General features: G+C 34.7%; 3 protein-coding genes across 4 annotated transcripts; all 3 read left to right on the top strand.

The window, feature by feature from the left end:
- The first annotated feature begins 1,773 nt into the window (after positions 1–1,773).
- Positions 1,774–9,585, top strand: LOC126846226 (uncharacterized). The gene is made up of 14 exons (XM_050585487.1): positions 1,774–1,782; positions 2,997–3,226; positions 3,327–3,454; positions 3,946–4,205; positions 4,272–4,522; positions 4,907–5,183; positions 5,359–5,538; positions 5,715–6,149; positions 6,263–6,400; positions 6,460–6,611; positions 6,693–6,897; positions 7,351–7,431; positions 7,512–7,667; positions 9,127–9,585. The coding sequence occupies exons 1-14, from the start codon at positions 1,774–1,776 to the stop codon at positions 9,583–9,585; spliced, it is 2,961 nt and encodes a 986-aa protein (XP_050441444.1).
- Positions 9,586–11,094: 1,509 nt separating this feature from the next.
- Positions 11,095–14,118, top strand: LOC126846666 (ATP-binding cassette sub-family B member 10, mitochondrial). The gene is made up of 10 exons (XM_050586379.1): positions 11,095–11,486; positions 11,552–11,752; positions 11,868–12,070; positions 12,138–12,248; positions 12,336–12,506; positions 12,561–12,792; positions 12,858–13,144; positions 13,215–13,468; positions 13,680–13,789; positions 13,860–14,118. The coding sequence occupies exons 1-10, from the start codon at positions 11,252–11,254 to the stop codon at positions 13,976–13,978; spliced, it is 1,923 nt and encodes a 640-aa protein (XP_050442336.1). The 5' UTR covers positions 11,095–11,251; the 3' UTR covers positions 13,979–14,118.
- A 1,249-nt stretch (positions 14,119–15,367) lies between these two features.
- On the top strand, positions 15,368–17,922 carry LOC126846667 (galectin-4). 2 transcript variants are annotated; one of them, XM_050586380.1, is made up of 6 exons: positions 15,368–15,691; positions 15,764–15,852; positions 15,918–16,128; positions 16,202–16,540; positions 17,273–17,350; positions 17,460–17,922. In XM_050586380.1, exons 1-6 carry the CDS (start codon positions 15,665–15,667, stop codon positions 17,655–17,657), a joined length of 942 nt encoding a protein of 313 aa, XP_050442337.1. In that variant the 5' UTR covers positions 15,368–15,664; the 3' UTR covers positions 17,658–17,922. The 2 variants fall into 2 exon arrangements, with proteins under 2 accessions (XP_050442337.1, XP_050442338.1); XM_050586381.1 differs by lacking the exon at positions 17,273–17,350 and having other exon boundaries at positions 15,374–15,691; positions 17,460–17,921.
- Positions 17,923–19,709: the final 1,787 nt, after the last annotated feature.

Consider the following 19,709-nt stretch of genomic DNA (forward strand, 5'->3'; position numbering starts at 1 on the left):
CGTGTTCTTAAACGAAAACTCAATATTTTCTTGAGAATAACTGCAAGTTTCTTCAAATAGACAAATAGGTATTTTTATTAGTTTTTTTCTCATAAAAATGTGTTTAGTAATAGCAAATAATTGCCAAAAGAAAAAAAACCCATTATTTTCCATAAAATTCTCATTGGCTATAAATTACAGTTGATATACATATTATGATAATTTTATATGAATGATTTACTTTTTGTGTACAACACCTTTTTGGAACACCCCACAATTAAAATTTATATTAATTATAAATTATAATCAATAGTACTAACTTGTAATACAATTATAGTAAAATTCTGGATTGAAAAAAAAAACTTGTTTAAAAACTGTTAAATAAATTTAATACATTGATGTCCATTTAGAGATGTTTGAGCTTATATTAGCTTCACTTGTATGTATGTTTGTATGTTTGTATGTTTGTATGTAACTATGTAACTAAAAGAGATAGGCAACCGAACGTACATGCGTGTATTCATTGTTGTTTACCTGAAGTTTTCAAGTAATAGAGACACGTATGTACTAGAATTAAAAAACACGATTTTAAAGCACATCGAACTAAAAAGTTGAAAATAAAAAAATATAGTTTAAAAAAACTAAAAACACGCTTAAATAGTAAAAAAACTAAAAAGTAGAAAATAATTTTCAATACAGAAATCAATTAATAAAAAATAAATAGTGTTATTGTGAAAAAAGCGTGGGGTGCTACATATATCAGTTCTTGAAAAGCGTCCCACACTTTTTTCACAATATTACTATTTATTTTTTATTAATTGATTTCTATATTGAAAATTATTTTCTACTTTTTAGTTTTTTTACTATTTAAGCGTGTTTTTAGTTTTTTTAAACTATATTTAGTTTATCAAATACATTTTCATTGCGTTTATACAACTAAAATATTTAAAACGGTTAAACGTACCTATACATTTTTTTTTGAAAACCGAATTTGGTTAATATGTAAAACCCGGAAAATATATTTTGAACAAAAATATATAGGTAATTGTTAAAATGTAAATAATTAATATTGTTTTAGATACAGATATTATGGCCTATTACATTATTTAAAAAAAACTAAACTCACATACATATATTATTTTAACCTAAGAGTTAATATCAGATTTAAATATATTTTTTTTTTTGCTTAATTCGAAATTTCTATTGGATTTTGTCGAACACACGTTTGGCTTATTTGTAAACATATTTTAAAGTTGTCAAGTCAATATAAGCAACGTATTGCGTTTGCTTGAAAAAACAAAATCTAATAAATCAGTCCATAATGTTGATTCTATTTTTTTTTGTATATTTTATTACAGTGCAAACAAGTCGGAGCCGCCCATGTCGTTGGATAAAAAAGTAGCTACACTCGAATCGCGTTTAAAAAAACTCGAGGAGGAATTGCTACGAGAAACAATGGCGTACCAAAGATTGAAGGACAACAATAAGATGTATTTTCCATCAGACATTGTGTCCGACCAATATTACAGCAGTATGTTACCCGACAGTGTTATAGAAACCCGAAAACTGATCAAAAATAGAACACCGGAAACGGTGAGTCAATCGAAATAAAACTAAGTAGTGTTTAGTGAAAAAATTGAAAAATTGAAAATTTGAAAATTTGTATTCATTTAAGTTGAAACACGATGTGACCGAAGTCGACAGACCTAAGTACAGCGGTCCAAAATTGATTTGCATAAAAAACAAACCTAATTATTGCCCCATATTAGATTCCGGACTAGAGTGCAGTCCAAAATGTTTGGTGTTTGAGGTAAGTGCAATCAAGTGCAATATTTGCACTGACCGACAAACGATAAAATCATGTTGTAACTATTGTGACTTACCTAACTACTATTTTTATTAATTATAAATCTTATATAATATTGCAAAGACAGGCGTTACTAAAAGAAAAAAAAATTGTTTTAAATAGGTAATTATTATTATAAGTTTACGTTTTTGTTTAAACTACAACAGAAAAAGTATGTATAAGAAGAAAATGATAAAAATGTTTATTATACATTAAAATTGACAAATGCATAATAATGTTTAGTTATTAAAAAAATACATATTTAAATAATAAATTACTCGAATTATGTAAATAATATATTTAAATAAAACGTTATTTGAACTTTTGAATAAAAAATTATCCAGGTTGGACTTTGGGCTTGTTCAAAAGTTAATTGGCATGTTAAAGTGCTATAGATAGAATTATATATTACTAATTGAGGTTTGATTATTTATTATCACTTATAAGTTATCATATTTCGTGATAACCAATGAGAACGTTGGAATCAATGTAACCGCTTTGGTAATCCTAACTAACATTTTGTTAACTTAATAAATATAATTTAATAATAATAATAATGTTATGATGAAACTTACTTAATTTAACCAGATGTTCACTTTAAATGAATTGTTAACTAACATTATGTTAAGAGTGTAATTAATAATAGTTGGCGAAACCGGCTGATTATGTTGTTGATTAAACGATAACAACGTCTATTGATAAGATAGGCAACGGATAATTATTATTGGCAAATAATAGTTATAATTGGTCAATTTTTTAAATTAAACTTTTACTAAAAAGTGACCCAAATAGTTTTGTGAATTATGTCGTGTAGTTGTATAATAATAATTATTATTTTTATACAATATCGCTAAATACAAGAGCTTACCAAAGAAAAAGAAAATTACCAAAGAGATTTTATAAATTTTTTTTAATTATCCAAGTACAGTATTTTTATTACACTTTTAAATTATAGTATTGTAAAAATAGATCACGGACAACATACCGATCGGTTGTACGATTAGTGCACAGTTGAAGATCAGCAATCCGAGTAAAATCACTTTCGTCTGTCGGTACAGCCACTTGTACGATCCCAAAGAGATCTTCGGCGATCACCGGGACATAATCGCGGTAAAAATCTTAAGATTATTATTATTATCATTAAGTATAATTATTATTAAGATTTGGATAGGCCGACACCATTACACGTCGGTTGCGGCCGGGCGTGACCGTCGATTACCAAGTACGGTTTAAACCAGTGCAATTACCAAACTCAGTTAAGTATCCGAGTCTGGACGGAGTGAAATTGGCGTTCGAAACCGTTAAAAACAACCGGCTGGACGTTAAGTACGTGTTTTATGTTCCGCTCAAGTTTTGCACCGCCAGACCGGAACCGGAAGTGGTCAGCGGCAAGACGATAACGTAAGACGTGCGCACCACGTGTATTGATCATACAATAATGCTAATACGCGTGTTGCGTTTCCTAAACTTAACTCTTAACTATATACTACCTTACACGCAGATTTCCCATCAACCCCAGTCTGGGTTTATACGACAAGCATTGGAAACGGTTGATTTTGAAAAACAACGGCCCGGTCGACTGCAAGTTCAGCGTTCTCGGCGAATCCGATTATCAACGACTGTACTATAGTGAGTGGTTACATAGTTTTACAATCGAATCGCGTATAATCCAAAGTATATAAGAAAATCTGTGCGTGTAGCGCAATCTAGCGGTTGACAAATAATTCTGATAAGATATGAGAGATAAGAGATTAGGTACTCGAGCGGTTGTATGTGATTACATATTAAGAGAATAGATACTAGGTACTCCTTAAGTAAGTTATAAGTATTTAAGAATGTAAGGATATAAGGATATAAAAGGGTATATAAGGATATAACGATATATAGAAGGATAGTCAAATGAATTGGTTAGTTAGGCACTTACTTAACGGTGAACCACAGAAAATGATTTATGAGAAATGTTGCCATATTGCCATATTGCCAGTATATCGACCAAGACCAGATATTATGAAACTACAAAAAACTGTTGGATCAGAACAATTATAATTAAGACTATACTGTCATCATATTATATCGTAAGAAGATTATAGATCGGAAATCAACTTGTTCGACGTTTTTAGATCATCCGGAAGCCAAAAAACGTTTGAAAACCCCGGCAAAGGCCGAAGAAACCGAGACAGCGGTCGTCAGAGACATAGTTCACAACGTCCTCGACGACTTGTTCAGTTATTTCACGTGGAAAAACCATACCAACGTACTGCTACCGGCTAAGAAGACCGCCGAGGTTACCGTGGCGTTTAACCATTACAATGCGGAATCGTCAATGTCCAAATCGTTCGTGATCGTGTTCCACGAAAAGGACTATCGACTGCCAAATCAAGTTGAACGGAATTTTTTTTTAATTTTTCGCACAATAAATTGACATCGTCTCCGCATTTGTTGGCAGATTATAAACGTCTATGGTCAAGTCAGAAGCCAGAGTATATTTGTCGAACCCGACGTGGTAGACATGGGCGTGTGCTATCTGGAAGGTTATTGCCGGATAGGCACGTTCGCGCTGTACAACAAAGGCAGAGTGATGATACCGTTCGAAATTATTGCGCCCCGAGAACTCAACGATTATGTAGAGCTGGTGCCGTCCAAAGGTTATCTCAAGGCCGGACACCGTTTGGACATTCATCTGCGACTCAATCTCAAGTATGTAGTATTTCTGAGCCCTTTAAAATTTGCCTTTGCTCAGGTCTTCCGTCGAAGCTTGCAAGCTTGATTACTGGCAGCAAGTGATCAAATCTTGTTTTTGTGCGTTTTTAAACGCTGTACGTTAAATGCTAGCAAACACAAATCTTGCAGACAGGCGTAGTCTGTGATTGAAGATTATTTAATCTAGTAAAATTCATTTCTCAAATCAGATGGGGTTTGTCGATTTCCTCGATATTGATAGTTGTCCGTAGTTCAATAGTGACAACCTAACTAATCCAAATCTTATCCAACCAACCTAAATATAACCTAGTCTTACGTGTCTAATCCAAATCTAACCTAGACTCCCAGTCTCAAACATATTATCCATGTTAATATTTCCAGATACGAATTTCTGCAAACGAAAGACAGTGACAAATACCTGAAAGCCAAGAGCGGCTTCTTAGAGTTTCCATTGCGAGTGTTCTCCACCCAAAATTGGTTGAAGTTGGTGTGCGAGGTGCGCGTTTTCGCCGTGGTGTCGACATCGTTCGGTTTAAAATTGTCTCCTAAATGTTTGCGGTTCGGCACTGTCAACACAACAGAGACGGTCGTCCGAAACATCAGGTTGTTCAACCGTTCGCTAGTCACGATGGACTACGGTTTCTTGAAGCTGCCAGAAGTAATTATTCACTATTCATGGAGTAGCTATAGGCAGTAGTTAATGGACGGACAGATGGTAAACTATGGCGAGGGTACCTCTGTGTACCCCCTTGTGTATAGCACCGGTCATCTGTATATTTTAAAATCAAACATGGAGATGATTATTATAGGAATAACCCAATGAATGTTTTCAGAGGGTTTGCGTGTTGCCTAGCGCATTCGGCACCATCTTTAGCGGCGAACAGCTACACCTGCACATTTACTACAGTCCCCGAACTAAAGACATGCCGAAGGACGTCTACGATTTCAAAGACGAATTCGACTTGACGTGCACAACAATAGCCGGGATGAACGCGAACGAGGCTCGTGACAAAGTACGAATACATTTTTTGACATTCATTTCATTGGACATTCCTAATAGGTCTTTCGCGCTACCGTATTATTCTCTCAAGTACCTCAAGCTCGTATTGTGCTACACAAGCCAATCTTATCTATGCCTCACAATGCCTCGACTTCTAACCAAAATAATTCCCAAGGTTGTATTGAATAGGTGGTGGATAAAAGGCCGAGCACTGGTGCGAAAATTATGCGATCGGCTCCAACGACAAGTTCAAAAAAAGTACGATCAGTACAGGACTTGGATCACGGTCCGATGAGCATAGCAATACCGAAAGCCGACGACCGCATCGCCGTGGAATTGAATACGGCGGACAAAGACTTAATTCGGTCGAAAGCCGTTGTGAAATGCCAGGCTCGAGTGCTAGACCTTCCCGTGGAGCTTTCCGCGCAGAAAATCGTCATGGCCAAAACACATCTGACATCTTTTTCGACGTGCAAATTTGAGTTGAGAGCGTCGAATTTGGCTTCCGCCGTGGCTCGGGGCAGCAATTCTACAATACCCAAGTTCCTGGTCAGATTTGAATTCGTTTCCATCGATCCTTGCTTGGAATTCAAACCGAAAAACGGCACTCTGCGGTCGAAAGAAGTAAATTGTTCACTGAACAAAGACAATATGCCTAAATTTGTTCTCTGATCCCCACTTTATGTCCAGACTTAAATGGTATTCTCATTCATCGGGTACACCTTTTTTTCCTTTAGGCCGTTCAAATCGTAGTCGTTTTCCGGCCAAAACTCAGCGACGAATTTCAGAGTGTTTACGACAAGCATTTCAACTCTGAACAAAGCAAAGACGACGTCCAGAATGCACTTACGGATAAATATTCCATCGTGAACCAAGTATGTACCTACCTGAATCGTCGTTCGATCGAACTGCAATGTCTTTGTACCACCGTCAGGTTGTCTTTAAAAGCAAAACCAACTTGCTGAAAAACGTCAGGAGATTCGAAACGGACAAAACGTTCTTCGCTTGGATGCCGGACAGAACGATCACTGTACCGGCTGTGTGTTTCGTTCAGCTATGCGAACAAAAACCTGTCAAACATTTTGGGTAGATTTGAAATCAATGTTTATAATATGGTAAACGAGCTGTCGGTTGTTATTGTTATTGACCGACGAACGTACGTTAAAGGTTTGAAAGGGGCTCGTTGAAGTTGACTGTCGTTTGCCCAATGACAAAACCGGATTTCGTCGTACTCAGCGACCACATTGACTTCGGCAAATGCACGATGAAAGTCCGGCACAACGACTGGCTGCTGGTGCACAACTTGCGCGACCATCCGATCCCGCTAAGGATATCCATGCCGGATCCGACAGGGCCTTTCTTTTGCGCCTATGTAATCAAACCTTCTTCTTCTTGTTTATCTTCGCCTTACACTCCCAACTACATGGGGTCGGCCACCCTAGTCTTACACCTCCATAGAGCTCGGTCTTCCACATCTCGGTCAATCACCCCCGCTATCATCATATGACTTTGTTTTCATCTTCATATCACCTCTCACTGCCTCTGCCTCATCTCTTCTCATAACATGATCGAACCATCTCACCCTATTCTCTCTTATTTTCTCCACAATTGATGCAACTCCTTGACTGCCCGTTATGTATTAATTTCTTATTATATCTTTCCTAGTCACTCACTCATCCATTTCAATATTCTCATCTCCGCTACACTGCCTTATATACTTAAGAAATCATTGTCACAAAATGGCAGCCTTATCCCGCGCCCCGTCTTAACCTGCCAAGATCCTTAGGCAGATTTACTGGCTCGGGCTTTACTGTTTTGTTTGCAGGCTTTGAACGGCGAACACACCATAGAACCGGATCAAACGGTTCCAATCAACGTTTACTTTACACCCGAACACGAATTAGCCGTACTTACATCATAACATCCATACTAACCCGCATTGGATTACACCGGATGTTTAATTTGTATGTATGCCTTTGTGTACAGGTGAAGGAGAATATTGAAATCGCTTCTGGGACGATGCGCGTGACGATCAAGTTAAGCGGCACCGGCATCGGTCCTTCTTGCACTATTGTACCCGACGATCTCCTCTTTGTGATCCGACCTCAAAATGGTCAATCGCCCAATAAATTAGTCGTACAGGTGCGCTATGCCAATATTGAATTTGTTGCAATTAGAAATTGACTATGTCTCCCCCTATATTAACCATAATAATTTAGTAGTATATTCACAATTATTAAGTACCTTTAATAGGACTAAAAAGTAAAAATAAAAAACATAAAACTTTTTTAAAAACATAATTTTCTAAAAAATGTTGTAAAAACTCAAAATTAAAAAATAATTTTACCACATGAACAATTTACCAATCAATTATAGCACATTTTTATTTTTAATGTCAATTACTTTGAAAACAACCGAAAATCAACTATAATTTTAAATAATGTTAAACATCTTTAATTTTTGACTAAAAAGAAAAGTGTGGACCCTATTCAGTAAAGTCCAAATTCATTGAGTTAACCTATTGAGTCACTCATTAATTTTTTTAATTATTTTGACGGTGGTTTCAATAAGATACCACAATTCACAATCGCAAAAAAACTATTTAAAAGGTGGTTTCAATATAATACCACTATAACTTTAAGGATTAAGTATTATGAAATGTATGTGTCACACACTAAAATTGAACCAAATTTATATTACAAAAAAAACTCACAATATAAAACATTATCTGATAATTTTATCTGATAAATTTATCTGATAAATTTATTAGGGACTTTGTTGAATATGGCCCACAGTCAAAAATCAAAGACGTTTAACGTTATTTAAAATTGTAGTTAATTTTCGGTTGTTTTCACAGTAATTGACATTTAAAAAAAAAATGTGCTACAACTAATTGGTAAATTGTTCTTATAGTAAAATTATTTTGACATGATATCATGTCTTATGGCTATGGAGGTCATTCTGAAAATTTGTCCGTCACGTTTTGTGTCACAGTGCTGACGTCATTATGGATTAAGGAGGAGAATCATGGATGGATTATGGAGGGTTTATGGAGGAGTATGAAGGTGAATTAATAGCGATAGTGGATTGGCGTCTAGAGATAAGATATTAGAGTTACTAGATTGCAGGACATATCCATGTATTGATGTAACTGCATGAAGTGTGGATTATTCTTAACTTTTTTTTTACTTTTGAGCTCACTTTTTTACTAGATTTATTTGAATATTAAAGCATAGTAACAGTGTGATTATTATGATATTATTGAAACCTCATTGACCGCGCGATATGCCCTTAGCCGACCGCCATCATCATGGTGTCGGACGATAGGTAGGCGTATCGCGTTACTTGGCGTTATGCAGCGGACAATGGTGGAAAAATGCGCTCATGAAAAATACCACAACATAACAGCGGGTTTACAATACATTATATTACATTGCTGTAAATATCCGATAATAGCGTGTTGCCCTCTCCGGCCGTCCGGGTGTAACGAAACCAAAATGGAAATGTCGAATAAATAATAATATTATAATAATAATACACTTGTTTGTGTGTGTCGTTTGTACAACAATAATAATAACACCTAGTTGTGTTGCGCGGACAGGTGACAAACACCGGACCGCCGGCTCGGTTCAACGTCCAACTGGAATGGACCAAGGTGCGCGAGTACGCGGCGGACGACGACACCATGGACCGTTTGGCCGAGTCGCTGTTGTCCGGCCGGCCGCCGGCGTCGTTGGACGGACCGGAGTGGACGCCGACGGACGACGCCGTCTTCGACCTGGCCAACGGCGGCAGGCCTCTGCGGCGGCATTTGGCCCCGAACGAACAGTGGTCGGTGACGGTCGCCCTGAGCCAGCGCGAGGACGACGCCGGCGCGGAAACGGCGCGAGACGAGGGCGGCGGCTCGTCGTCGTCGTCGTCCGCGGCCGAACACGAAGCCGCCTCGGTGTCGTCCACGGCCGCGGCCAACGCCGTGTACGCGGCCAAGCTAAACGTGCACGTGGGCCAAGCCGTGCTGAAAGAGTTCTACGTGTTCAGTTTCGTCGACGTGTCCCGATGATCGCGTTCCGACTTCCGCCTGTTCTCAATAACAATAACAATATTTATTCTGTCTATTTTTATGTATCGGTACAACAACAATAACTATTGAAGTACTCCATTAATACATAATTTATTTTGCGTTTCATATTTTTGTGTTATAATGATTTGATTTTGGACATTTTTGTATATTTGTTTTCAAATAATTGTAATTAACTCTTCGTTAGTTAATGTGTTAACTAATTCGCCTGGAAATATCACGAAATCTCTTATTACTTGGGGTAAAATAATCCCCAATACACACTAACGAAGGGTTGACCGTTGGGTTAAGCACTTTAGATTTAAGTACCTCTTAACAACTCGAAGACGTGTGTAAATTAAAATTTACGTAGGTATTTTTTTAAAAAATTAAATCAAAATTTGTTTTAGTTCCGAATAACATTTTCAAAAATCACATCCGAGATCAAATATTTAGTTATTAATATGACGAAATGTACAATTTCTTATTTAAAATGAATCTATTATTTTGTTGTAATAACAGATGTAAAAACGATAAAAAAAAAAACATGTATTTTGTATTTCTATTTTATTTTTACGTCATATTTACTATTTAAAATATTTCAGATATAAGTACTGAATTTTATCATGATATCGAAAATCAAATTTTAACTATCATCGCGTTACATTATTGTAAGTCCTCGATCCCTATGAGTTTTTTTAACATTTAACGTAAAAGGTTTAAAAATGAACCATTCAAACTTACAAAAATATTATTTGACGTTAAAGTATTTGGTTACACATCAATCATCATATTTATAGATACTATAGGTTTCGCTATACGGCATCAAAAATAATATATTATTATCTACTATCTGCTAATTTTCAAAATAATTTCACATTTTTTTGTTCCAATTTATATTTTATATTTTAGGGGCACGATTCCGCTGTGGGTATGCTTAAGCACTGAAAATATCTCACTACTTATGGTATGAAACACAACTATTTTAGGGTGTAATTTTTTCAAATTTAGGGATGCCTACCGCGCCCAAGTCTCAAGCTTCCCTCAAATTGCGCCTACAAGGTATGTTATTTTTAGTAATTATTAATTTTAAGCTTGTTACGGTTTGTTTTTTTTTCTGTTGGTTTATTAACCAAATTCAAAAATTGCACGGTAGGGCGGACAAGTCTACACACTAACCCAACTCCCAAGTTTCTATGAATACTATATTATTATTTTAATTTATGGTTTTTGTACTGCGATCTAGCGGTGACGGCCATAACCTATAAACAGGTATTATTATTCAACAGGTGCTGCTGGACCTTGTATTGTAGTCTTAACTATAATCGAGAGAAATTAAGATGTATAGCAATATTATTACTTATCTCGAATTACTCGATGAATTTAAGCAATAATTATCAATCAAAGCCAGTTGTATACTAAACCTTGTTATCGGTTACATGACCGTTACCGGTTACTGATAACTTCATCCTTATCAGCCCCGTCGCTATCACTTGGGATGTTCACATGATAAGTGATAACTAAAGTTAAATATTCGATCAATAATTATGAAAATGATTGTTAATTATTGTCATTATGTCTATTGAAATGTTTTACATTTTAAGTCGGACGTGAAGAAGTACGGCTTTTCAAATTGGCTTTTTCAATTAAACAATAATATATTATTATCATGACTTTAAGTGTGTTACGGTACAGTTTAAACGCCAAAATCAAACTGCCCTCATTTTGTCGACACAATCATGTAATCGGTATCGGTCGATACTGTGGACGCAAGCCGTCGGTAAGTTATCCCATACGATGGACGACCACAAAATCCAACGGCACCGTACCCAAGAAGTTGATCTCGGAATCGAAAATCATTCGCTTGTACGCTTTGGCCAAACCGGAGAAAAATAAGCTTATATGTAAGTAAACGGATCCGATCAAAAGAATCTTTTTTCGAGTGTAAATCTAATTTGTACTGATTTAGGTGCAGTCTGTCTGCTATTGGTGTCTAGCGCCGTAACAATGGCGATTCCTTTTTCATTCGGTCACATTGTCGATATAATATACAAATCTGACGCGACGGAAACTCAATCGAAACTAGTGACAGTATGTGCTATACTACTTCCGGTATTTTTACTCGGCGCTGCTTGCAATTTCGGCAGAATTTATTTAATGAACACTTCTGGTAAAATTTGTATTCATTGTAAATGGTTTCATTAAGTTAAAAAAAAAATAATAATAATAATAAATTATTGTATTCGAAAATGTTAACGACAGTGTGTACAATTTGTTATTTACAGGATATCGGATAACGAAAAGACTCAGAGAACTAATGTTTAAATCGCTTTTATCGCAAGAAACTGCATACTTTGATCGACATAAAACTGGAGAACTGATCAATCGATTGTCCTCCGATTGTTTGTTGGTCAGTCAGACCGTTACGACTAACATATCCGACGGGTTGCGTTCAACGATAATGGTCGTTTGTGGCGTATCTTTTATGGTATGCTTATATAATAATGTTTTATTTAATTTTGCGTAAGCTAAAATGGTTTTATACTTGTGTTTAGCTTGCAGTTTCTTCAAAGCTGGCCTTACTCGGGTTGTCCATAATACCACCTGTGGCCGGCGTAGCCGTGATTTATGGACGATTTGTACGAAAAATTACAAAATCTGTTCAGGTATCGTAAGAAATAGTTAAAAATGCGTTAAAGATGATGGCATACTTTTCTTATTCTCTGGTTGTGTTTTTCATATTTATCAAACAGGATTCGTTAGCCGATTCCAATCAAGTTGCTGAAGAAAAAATATCCAACATCCGAACCGTTAAAGTGTTCAGCCGAGAAACCAAAGAAATGTCTTGTTACAAAGAAAAAATGAACAAAGTTTTAGGCCTTTCCATAAAAGAATCTTTAATGAGAGGATTATTTTTTGCTATGGTAAATATTACCGTTGTTGTTCATATCGTTTGATTTTAATATCATTTCACTCAGACAGGATTTGCTGGCAATTTCATCATCATAACCGTGTTGTACAACGGCGGACTAATGGTCAGCGAACAAAGTATAACCGTCGGTCAGTTGACTTCCTTTTTGATGTATGCAGCGTACACCGGCGTTTCTATTGGCGGCCTCTCGTCGTTTTACTCGGATATCAATAAAGGATTGGGTGCTTCGTCGAGAATATGGGAAATCATCGACCGCAAACCACTCATACCCATTTCCGGTTGGCTTTTAAGTGACCTCATATACCATTAACAATAACAATAATAATTGAAAGTTGTCGTTTAGGAGGACTGTCGCTAAAGAGTGAACCGAAAGGCGATGTACAATTCAAAAATATCGTATTCAACTACCCAAATCGGCCAGACGCATCAATTTTAAACGGCTTGAGTCTGCACGTCCCTTCTGGGAAAGTGTACGCGTTGGTCGGTCACAGCGGGACTGGGAAAAGTACGTTGGGTCATTTGTTACTGCGTTTGTACGATCCCTTGCGAGGCCAAATTTGTATCGACGGTATCGACATCAAAGCGCTCGACCCTATTTGGTTACACGGCCACATTGGAGTGGTCAGCCAAGTTGGTGGAAAAAAATTTACAGTGTATTGTCATAGCAATTAAAAAAACGTTTGCCGTTGTTTCAACTCAGGAGCCGGTTTTGTTTTCTGGAACGGTCCGTGAAAACATCATGTACGGAAAAGACGACGCCACTGAAAGCGAAGTTATCGATGCGACCAAAGAAGCAAATGCGTACGATTTTATAGTCAACAATTTCACCGAGGGTTTCGACACGGTAGTGGGCGAACGTGGAATACTGTTATCGGGCGGCCAAAAGCAGAGAATCGCAATCGCTAGAGCTTTGTTGAAAAACCCCAAGATTTTACTATTGGACGAGGCGACGAGGTGAGGCCTGTTTGTAACTTTCTAGAAAAATTGTGGCTATCGTAAATGATTTTTTCCAGTTAAGGGCTTAAGTTTGATAATGAGGTAAAGAAGATATTCAAATAGAGATTACAACAATTTTTACCGCATTACAGTTTTAGTCGTCTATCCGACTCGCTCTAGAAATTATCAGAAACTTATTAGTATGTAAATAATGTTTTTTTTTTTATAGCGCATTGGATGCTGAAAGTGAAAAATTAATCCAAGAAGCTCTACAAAGGGTGTCAAAAGGAAGGACCGTGTTGACGATCGCTCATAGACTATCGACGATAAAAAATGCGGGTAATTTATTTAATTTCATTTCAATGTCATTCTGCTTATAAACAACACATTTTCTTCTTTATTTGTCTAGACAAACTAGCCGTCTTACACAATGGAAAAATTGCCGAATTGGATACGTATGACGCACTGATGTCCATTGAAGACGGCATGTTCAAAAAACTTAACAAAAATCAAGTTTTAAAACAATGAAAGACGAGAGATTAGCTTTTGTATTATATTATATTATTAAACAATTGTATATGTATGTCAAGTTGTTATTGTTGTTGGTTTTATATGTCGGTAAGAACTTGTTTGTTTTTGAATAATAAAATATTTTATTTTGAAAATAATTGATCGTAATTGCGCATCCGTTTGAATTTTAACCAAAAAATAGTGCATTGTAAAATTTCATATTTCAAGGTAGATATTATTTTGCTATAATAATTTTATTAAAAAAAAACCCAAAATATTTACATATTATAGGACTTTTTTTTTAACTAATTAAATTTTAGACAAATCGTTTAAATGTACAAATTACGTTGAAATATCAAAAAGCTGAGTTTTTTGCATCTTGTCATTGAAGTCAATAAAAAAAAAAAACAACTTAGATGTACTAGCGAAACCTAAGATCAAGTTTAGTACACCGAAAATAATCTCAAAAAAACAAAAAAAGAAAGAATAGTTCTGTTTCAAAAAAAGGTAAAGTTTTGTTGTAGGTACTTGCAAAATTATTATAAAAATATGCAATTTTCTTAAAACACAACCCAAATAATAAATACATTTTTATTTGAAATAATTAATTTTCTTACCTACATAAAGTGTACTTTAATTGAAAAACTATTTAATATACTATGTACGATTAAAAAAATGTATTTTAAATACCTAACTAAATTATTATTGGTTATTTGAATAAAAATCAACAGGTTTCATAGAAATTCATAGAAAATGTTTTATTTGAAAAAAAAAAATAGGCAATGAGTAATTTTATTTATTTTATTATTTAGGTAGTGTTTCAAATAACCTTTATTTTCAATAAAGTGTTTGATTTAATTATTTAAACTTTTATGTAAACATTTTTTTCGGTTCAATTATAATTTAGTTTCCATTGTTATTTTAATAATATATTAATATCAAGGTGAAAGTTAATTTAAATAATACAATATTTTGATGTGAGATTTGAAATAATTTGTTCACGTTTCTTTTTCTTTTTTTTTATTCTTTCAAACACTAACACAAAGTCGTATTTAAATATTTAGTTTTTATTAAAATACATTCCGGTTTTGGTTATTTAGAGAAATAGTAATTGTTTTTTTTTTCTATTTTCAAGTGAATTAAAACAAAGTATATAGGTACATAAATATATATATTACATACATGCTTACCTATGTAGATATTTATATACACTGGAATTCAGGGAAATTTTCTTATACATCTTAAATCTTGAAAATAAATGCCAAATTGCCAAGTAAGTACGTTTGGCCAAATTTAAGAGCAATGTGGTGACGTCATTGAGATCATTCCAGCTGGGAAACCTTGCTGTGACGATTAGTAGTCGTTCAGTGACGTCATTAAACCGCTAAATATTATTACTCAACTCGAATATTATACAAGACACGGCGGCCTCGATAGCCGATATCTATATACTTTATCAAAAAACATTAGTCATCTGACTATGAAAACTAGTAGCAACACACCAATTGACGTTGGAACAAGTTTATAAAAACAAGTCAGATGAATCACCTCGAAAGTAATACCTATTAGCTATTAGTCGTTCTCCTAACCTAACGCGGTCTATTCGTCAAGTATAAATTGTCATCAACGAGTAACAACATAAAATAATATTATATTAGGTATATTTTGTATTGAGTTTAGTTTTACAATAGTGTTGTTGTTATTATGGCGCAAGTACCGTTCAGCAATCCGGTAAGTTTCCCACTTTGCAATAATTATTAGTGTCTGCCTAACTGAAACCCTATTTTGTTTTACGCTACTCAGCCGATGCCTTTCATCGGGCCGATACAAAATGGCCTACGACAAGGCACCGTGATCACTGTCGACGGCGTTTCTTTTCCGACGACAAACCGGTAAGTAACGGAACTCGAGAAGATATTTTAAGCTAGCAATAACATTTTTGTCAAATTTATAATAGGGTCTGTGTAAATCTACAAGTCGGTCCGAACGTAGCTCCTAGAGACGCGGTGGCTTTGCACGTTGCCCTAGATTTCTCTCGCAATTTAATTGTCAGAAATTCCATACAAGGTCAAAACTGGGGAGTCGAAGAATCTCACGGCCCGCCCGTGTCGCTCATCAAAGGACAACCGTTCAAACTGGACATATTCTGCGACGTTTCTGACTACAAGGTATATTTTTCACTTGGAAAAATGCAATAGAATATTTTTTTTGTCTACCTACAGTGTACTTTTTGTTTTCTAGATCGCATACAACGGGTTCCATTATACCGAAATGAAACACAGGATGCCCTTTCAAAGCGTGTACTATTTAGCCATCGACGGCGAGGCTCAGTTGCATAATATAAGCATAATTTCTGGCGGAAACGTTGGCAGCGCATCGATGCCGACCCCAGGAGTTCCTACGGGTTTCTTGCCGTCGGGTGGAGGACATAATATGCCCATGCCCGGACAACCTGGTGGCATGCCCATGCCAGGCCATCCGGGTGGTATGCCCATGCCTGGACACCCGGGTAGTATGACTGGGGTTCCACACGGCTACAAAGCTTACCCAGGACAAACGCACCATTCTTCGTATTTACAGGTACAATATTTTGGGTTGTCGTGTGTTAATAATTTGTGTGTTTATGTCTTGTTAGACACTATTTGTAAGAATCACATTTTGCTGTTGTCATTATCATCATTATCGCCAAGTAAGCTTAACTAGCCTTGAAGGCCTAACGCTGCCATTATGAGTTGATAGTTATTGGTTTCTATACAAATTGGCGGACAAATTCTTTTCTTGTTCGGTTGCTAAAAATGTTTGGTTCCCCTATTTGTTTTATTTTATATTTTTTTTAACAAAGTCCTTAATTCTGTGTAAAAATGTCTATTTACTCTCAAGAAAGATCCTCTACAAGAAATTATGTACATTTTTTCTACTCGATGATATATTATTTTTTTATGTTTTCTTAATTCCTCAGTGGAAGACGCTCGATCCCCAATAACGTGAAAAACATAAGTTTTTGGTAAATTAACTCAAGTTTTGTATTTTAGTTTGGACACTTGGTTAGATTAACCATCTACAGTTTCACATCATAGCATTTATTTGTCAATCTCTCTTTTACGTTAATTTTAAAAGACTCGTCCCTGACCCGACGCCAAAATGCTTCGTCTCGACTGTGCTGGCTATTTTATTATGCGTTTGAATTGTATTGTACATTATTAGTGTTTGTGTATCAAAATCAGTGTTAGGGGTTTTTTTTTTTTGTAGCTTACTGCAAGAGTTTTGTTTGATTATAGTTATTGCTTTTTTTTTTTTAAATTATGCATTTAGCCATACTCTCGGTCGCCCATTAAAAATGCTATAAATGCCGCAATGACAAATTACGCTTTAACGGGTCACTTTAGTCGGGTGAGTAAAAACAGAACTTTAATGGTAAAAAAAAAAAAAGAAGATATTTAAAAAATTAAAAACGTTTGTAGTTTTTATTTTAAACAATTTTTTTACAATTTATTTACAGAAAAAAGCAGCAAAGGCTCAGAGAAAAGCGGCGAAAAAGGCTTTGAAGTACGGCGTTCCCGTAGCCGCAGGAGCCGGTGTCGGTGCATACGCACTTCATCATAAGGCGCACAAGCACAAGGGTTACAAGCACAAAGGTGACAAACACAAAGGAAAGAAGTCCAGCAGCAGCAGCAGCAGTAGCAGTAGCAGTGATTAAAAATAACAATTATTTTTTAGTTAATTTTTTTCATCGCGTTAAAATATGTTGCGAATTGTGTTTTGGTATTATTATTATTATTCTTTTGTTGTTTGATTTAATATTGATTTCGATTCAAACTAAAACTATGTATATGGTTTTACTAACGTTAATCATTTTTCTAATTTTTATTCTATCATGTTTTGCTACATAAGGTTATGTATGCGGTGCTTCCTTTACGACCATTCAATATTTATTATCGCTCTTGTTTGTTAAATTTTTTTTGATATTTGTTTATATACTAATAAAAATAATGTCTTTTTTATATTTATTTGGTTTTTTTAAAATGATTAAAACATCGAGAACAATATTAGAGTTTAAATTACTATAGTTAATGACATATTGTGTGAAAATCAATGCGTAAGTATGAAATTGGGATTGCAAAGTATGTAGAAATTATTTTTGGAAAGCTTTAAATTATATTTCAAGTATATTTCATGACGAATTCAAATCTGTTTTCATATTACTTATCGAATCACTGGCTGAGCCTGTGCGATGGAACAAAAAAATGTATGTTATATTAACTAAAATGGCTTTTAGTCATAGACAAAATGATTTAAGTTAAAAATAATACCTTGAAGCTTATACAAATTAACCGGTAAATTTATTGACATGGTCAAAATTTATTTAATATATACTTAAAATAAAATATTGGAGATTAAGCTCATTATAAATTTACGGTATAAGCCAAGCACAGTTTAAACCAATACTTGAATCAGGAATTTGTTTAATAGTTAATACTCTACAGGTTTAAACTATACTAGTTTAGAATGCACTGGTTACGGCTATGTTGGTCAACACTGTGTTTGGTTTGAACTGTACCGGTGTAAACTATACTTGGTTTGTACTTTACTGATTTTGACCGTACAATATGGTCTATATTGTACTAGCTTTCGAAATTTATTAAATCACTTTCAAGTTAATTGAACCTCTTGCAAATTTATAATTGAACTTGGTTTGTACTGTATTAGTTTGAGCTGCACTGGCTCTAACTGTGCTTTGTTTCTACTGTGCTTGCGGCGCTCTATAACTTTTTTAAAAATAACCACATTAGTTCTAAGTCTGGTAAGGAATATTCTGTAGACATAGTAGGTACTACCATTGATTTTAGAATATACAAGTATATTCTAAAATCAATGGTACTACCGATGAACGTTAACAGACCAAAAAAATGCTATAAAACCTTTTTCCTAGAAGAGATGGGAACTTTTTCTTTATTTCGTTTTTTTTTGGTAAAGTTTTGAGGTTTGGGTTTAGGAAAATGTAACAACTAGTTTAGCAAGTATAAATTTCGATAGTAATACAATATTGCAGATATAATCTAAAGCAAGTTTAATTGTGTGTTTTTGTAACGCTACTCTAGTTTATAAGAATATATAGAAGTTCACATTATTTACAATAGCCCACTTGTACACAGATGTGTAATTTTTATGAAATATGTTTTGTTAAAGTATTCTACTCAGGTGTTAGAAATAGAATAACATGGTAAAACACATATTATACTACCTACAAAAGCTATGCATGTTAGCTACAAGAAAAAATATGCTTTAAAAATGTGATTTACAGTTGAGTTTATATAAAAGAAATACTGTAGCGTATTGATCTTTAGCTGTAAAATTCCTGTTTATATTTGTTTTATATTACATAGGTACAAAATGCTATTTTGAAGTACTAAATTGGTAGTTTATCGTGGATCCAAAAAAATAAAATAAAATAATGTACATGTCATTGTAAAACCTATGTCTACCTTTTAGGTAGCATCAATGCTGTGAACAGAACTTGATTTTGTGATTCATACCACAAAATTGACAAAAATGTAACATGATAAACATATTTAAGTTTGGTTGTAGGTAAATAAAAAAAATAAAACAAATACAGGCTACAGCGTTTGTATTCATGATTATAATTATTATATTATTTAAAAATTCATGGGTACAAAAGCCGTAGAGTACCGAGTTGTTCATAAAGAAATATTTATCTTCAATTTCTATGTAGTTTATTTATTTATTAAAT

Source organism: Adelges cooleyi, unplaced genomic scaffold, assembly GCF_023614345.1.
Source record: "Adelges cooleyi isolate 19-005CV unplaced genomic scaffold, UGA_ACOO_1.1 ACOO_flye_CR_arks_rails_tigmint_CR_PRNA_9, whole genome shotgun sequence".
Lineage (NCBI taxonomy): Eukaryota > Metazoa > Arthropoda > Insecta > Hemiptera > Adelgidae > Adelges > Adelges cooleyi.

Bases quoted from the DNA above. Each gene is read 5' to 3' on its own strand.
- LOC126846667 (XM_050586380.1), top strand. From the start codon at position 15,665: ATGGCGCAAGTACCGTTCAGCAATCCG. The intron at 15,853-15,917 runs GTAAGTAACGGA...AATTTATAATAG, and splicing joins TCTTTTCCGACGACAAACCG to GGTCTGTGTAAATCTACAAG. The intron at 17,351-17,459 runs GTGAGTAAAAAC...ATTTATTTACAG, and splicing joins TAACGGGTCACTTTAGTCGG to AAAAAAGCAGCAAAGGCTCA.
- LOC126846666 (XM_050586379.1), top strand. From the start codon at position 11,252: ATGACTTTAAGTGTGTTACGGTACAGTTTAAACGCCAAAATCAAACTG. The intron at 12,507-12,560 runs GTAAATATTACC...CATTTCACTCAG, and splicing joins GAGGATTATTTTTTGCTATG to ACAGGATTTGCTGGCAATTT. The intron at 13,145-13,214 runs GTTGGTGGAAAA...GTTTCAACTCAG, and splicing joins ACATTGGAGTGGTCAGCCAA to GAGCCGGTTTTGTTTTCTGG.
- LOC126846226 (XM_050585487.1), top strand. The intron at 7,432-7,511 runs GTACTTACATCA...CTTTGTGTACAG, and splicing joins CACCCGAACACGAATTAGCC to GTGAAGGAGAATATTGAAAT. The intron at 7,668-9,126 runs GTGCGCTATGCC...TTGCGCGGACAG, and splicing joins CCAATAAATTAGTCGTACAG to GTGACAAACACCGGACCGCC.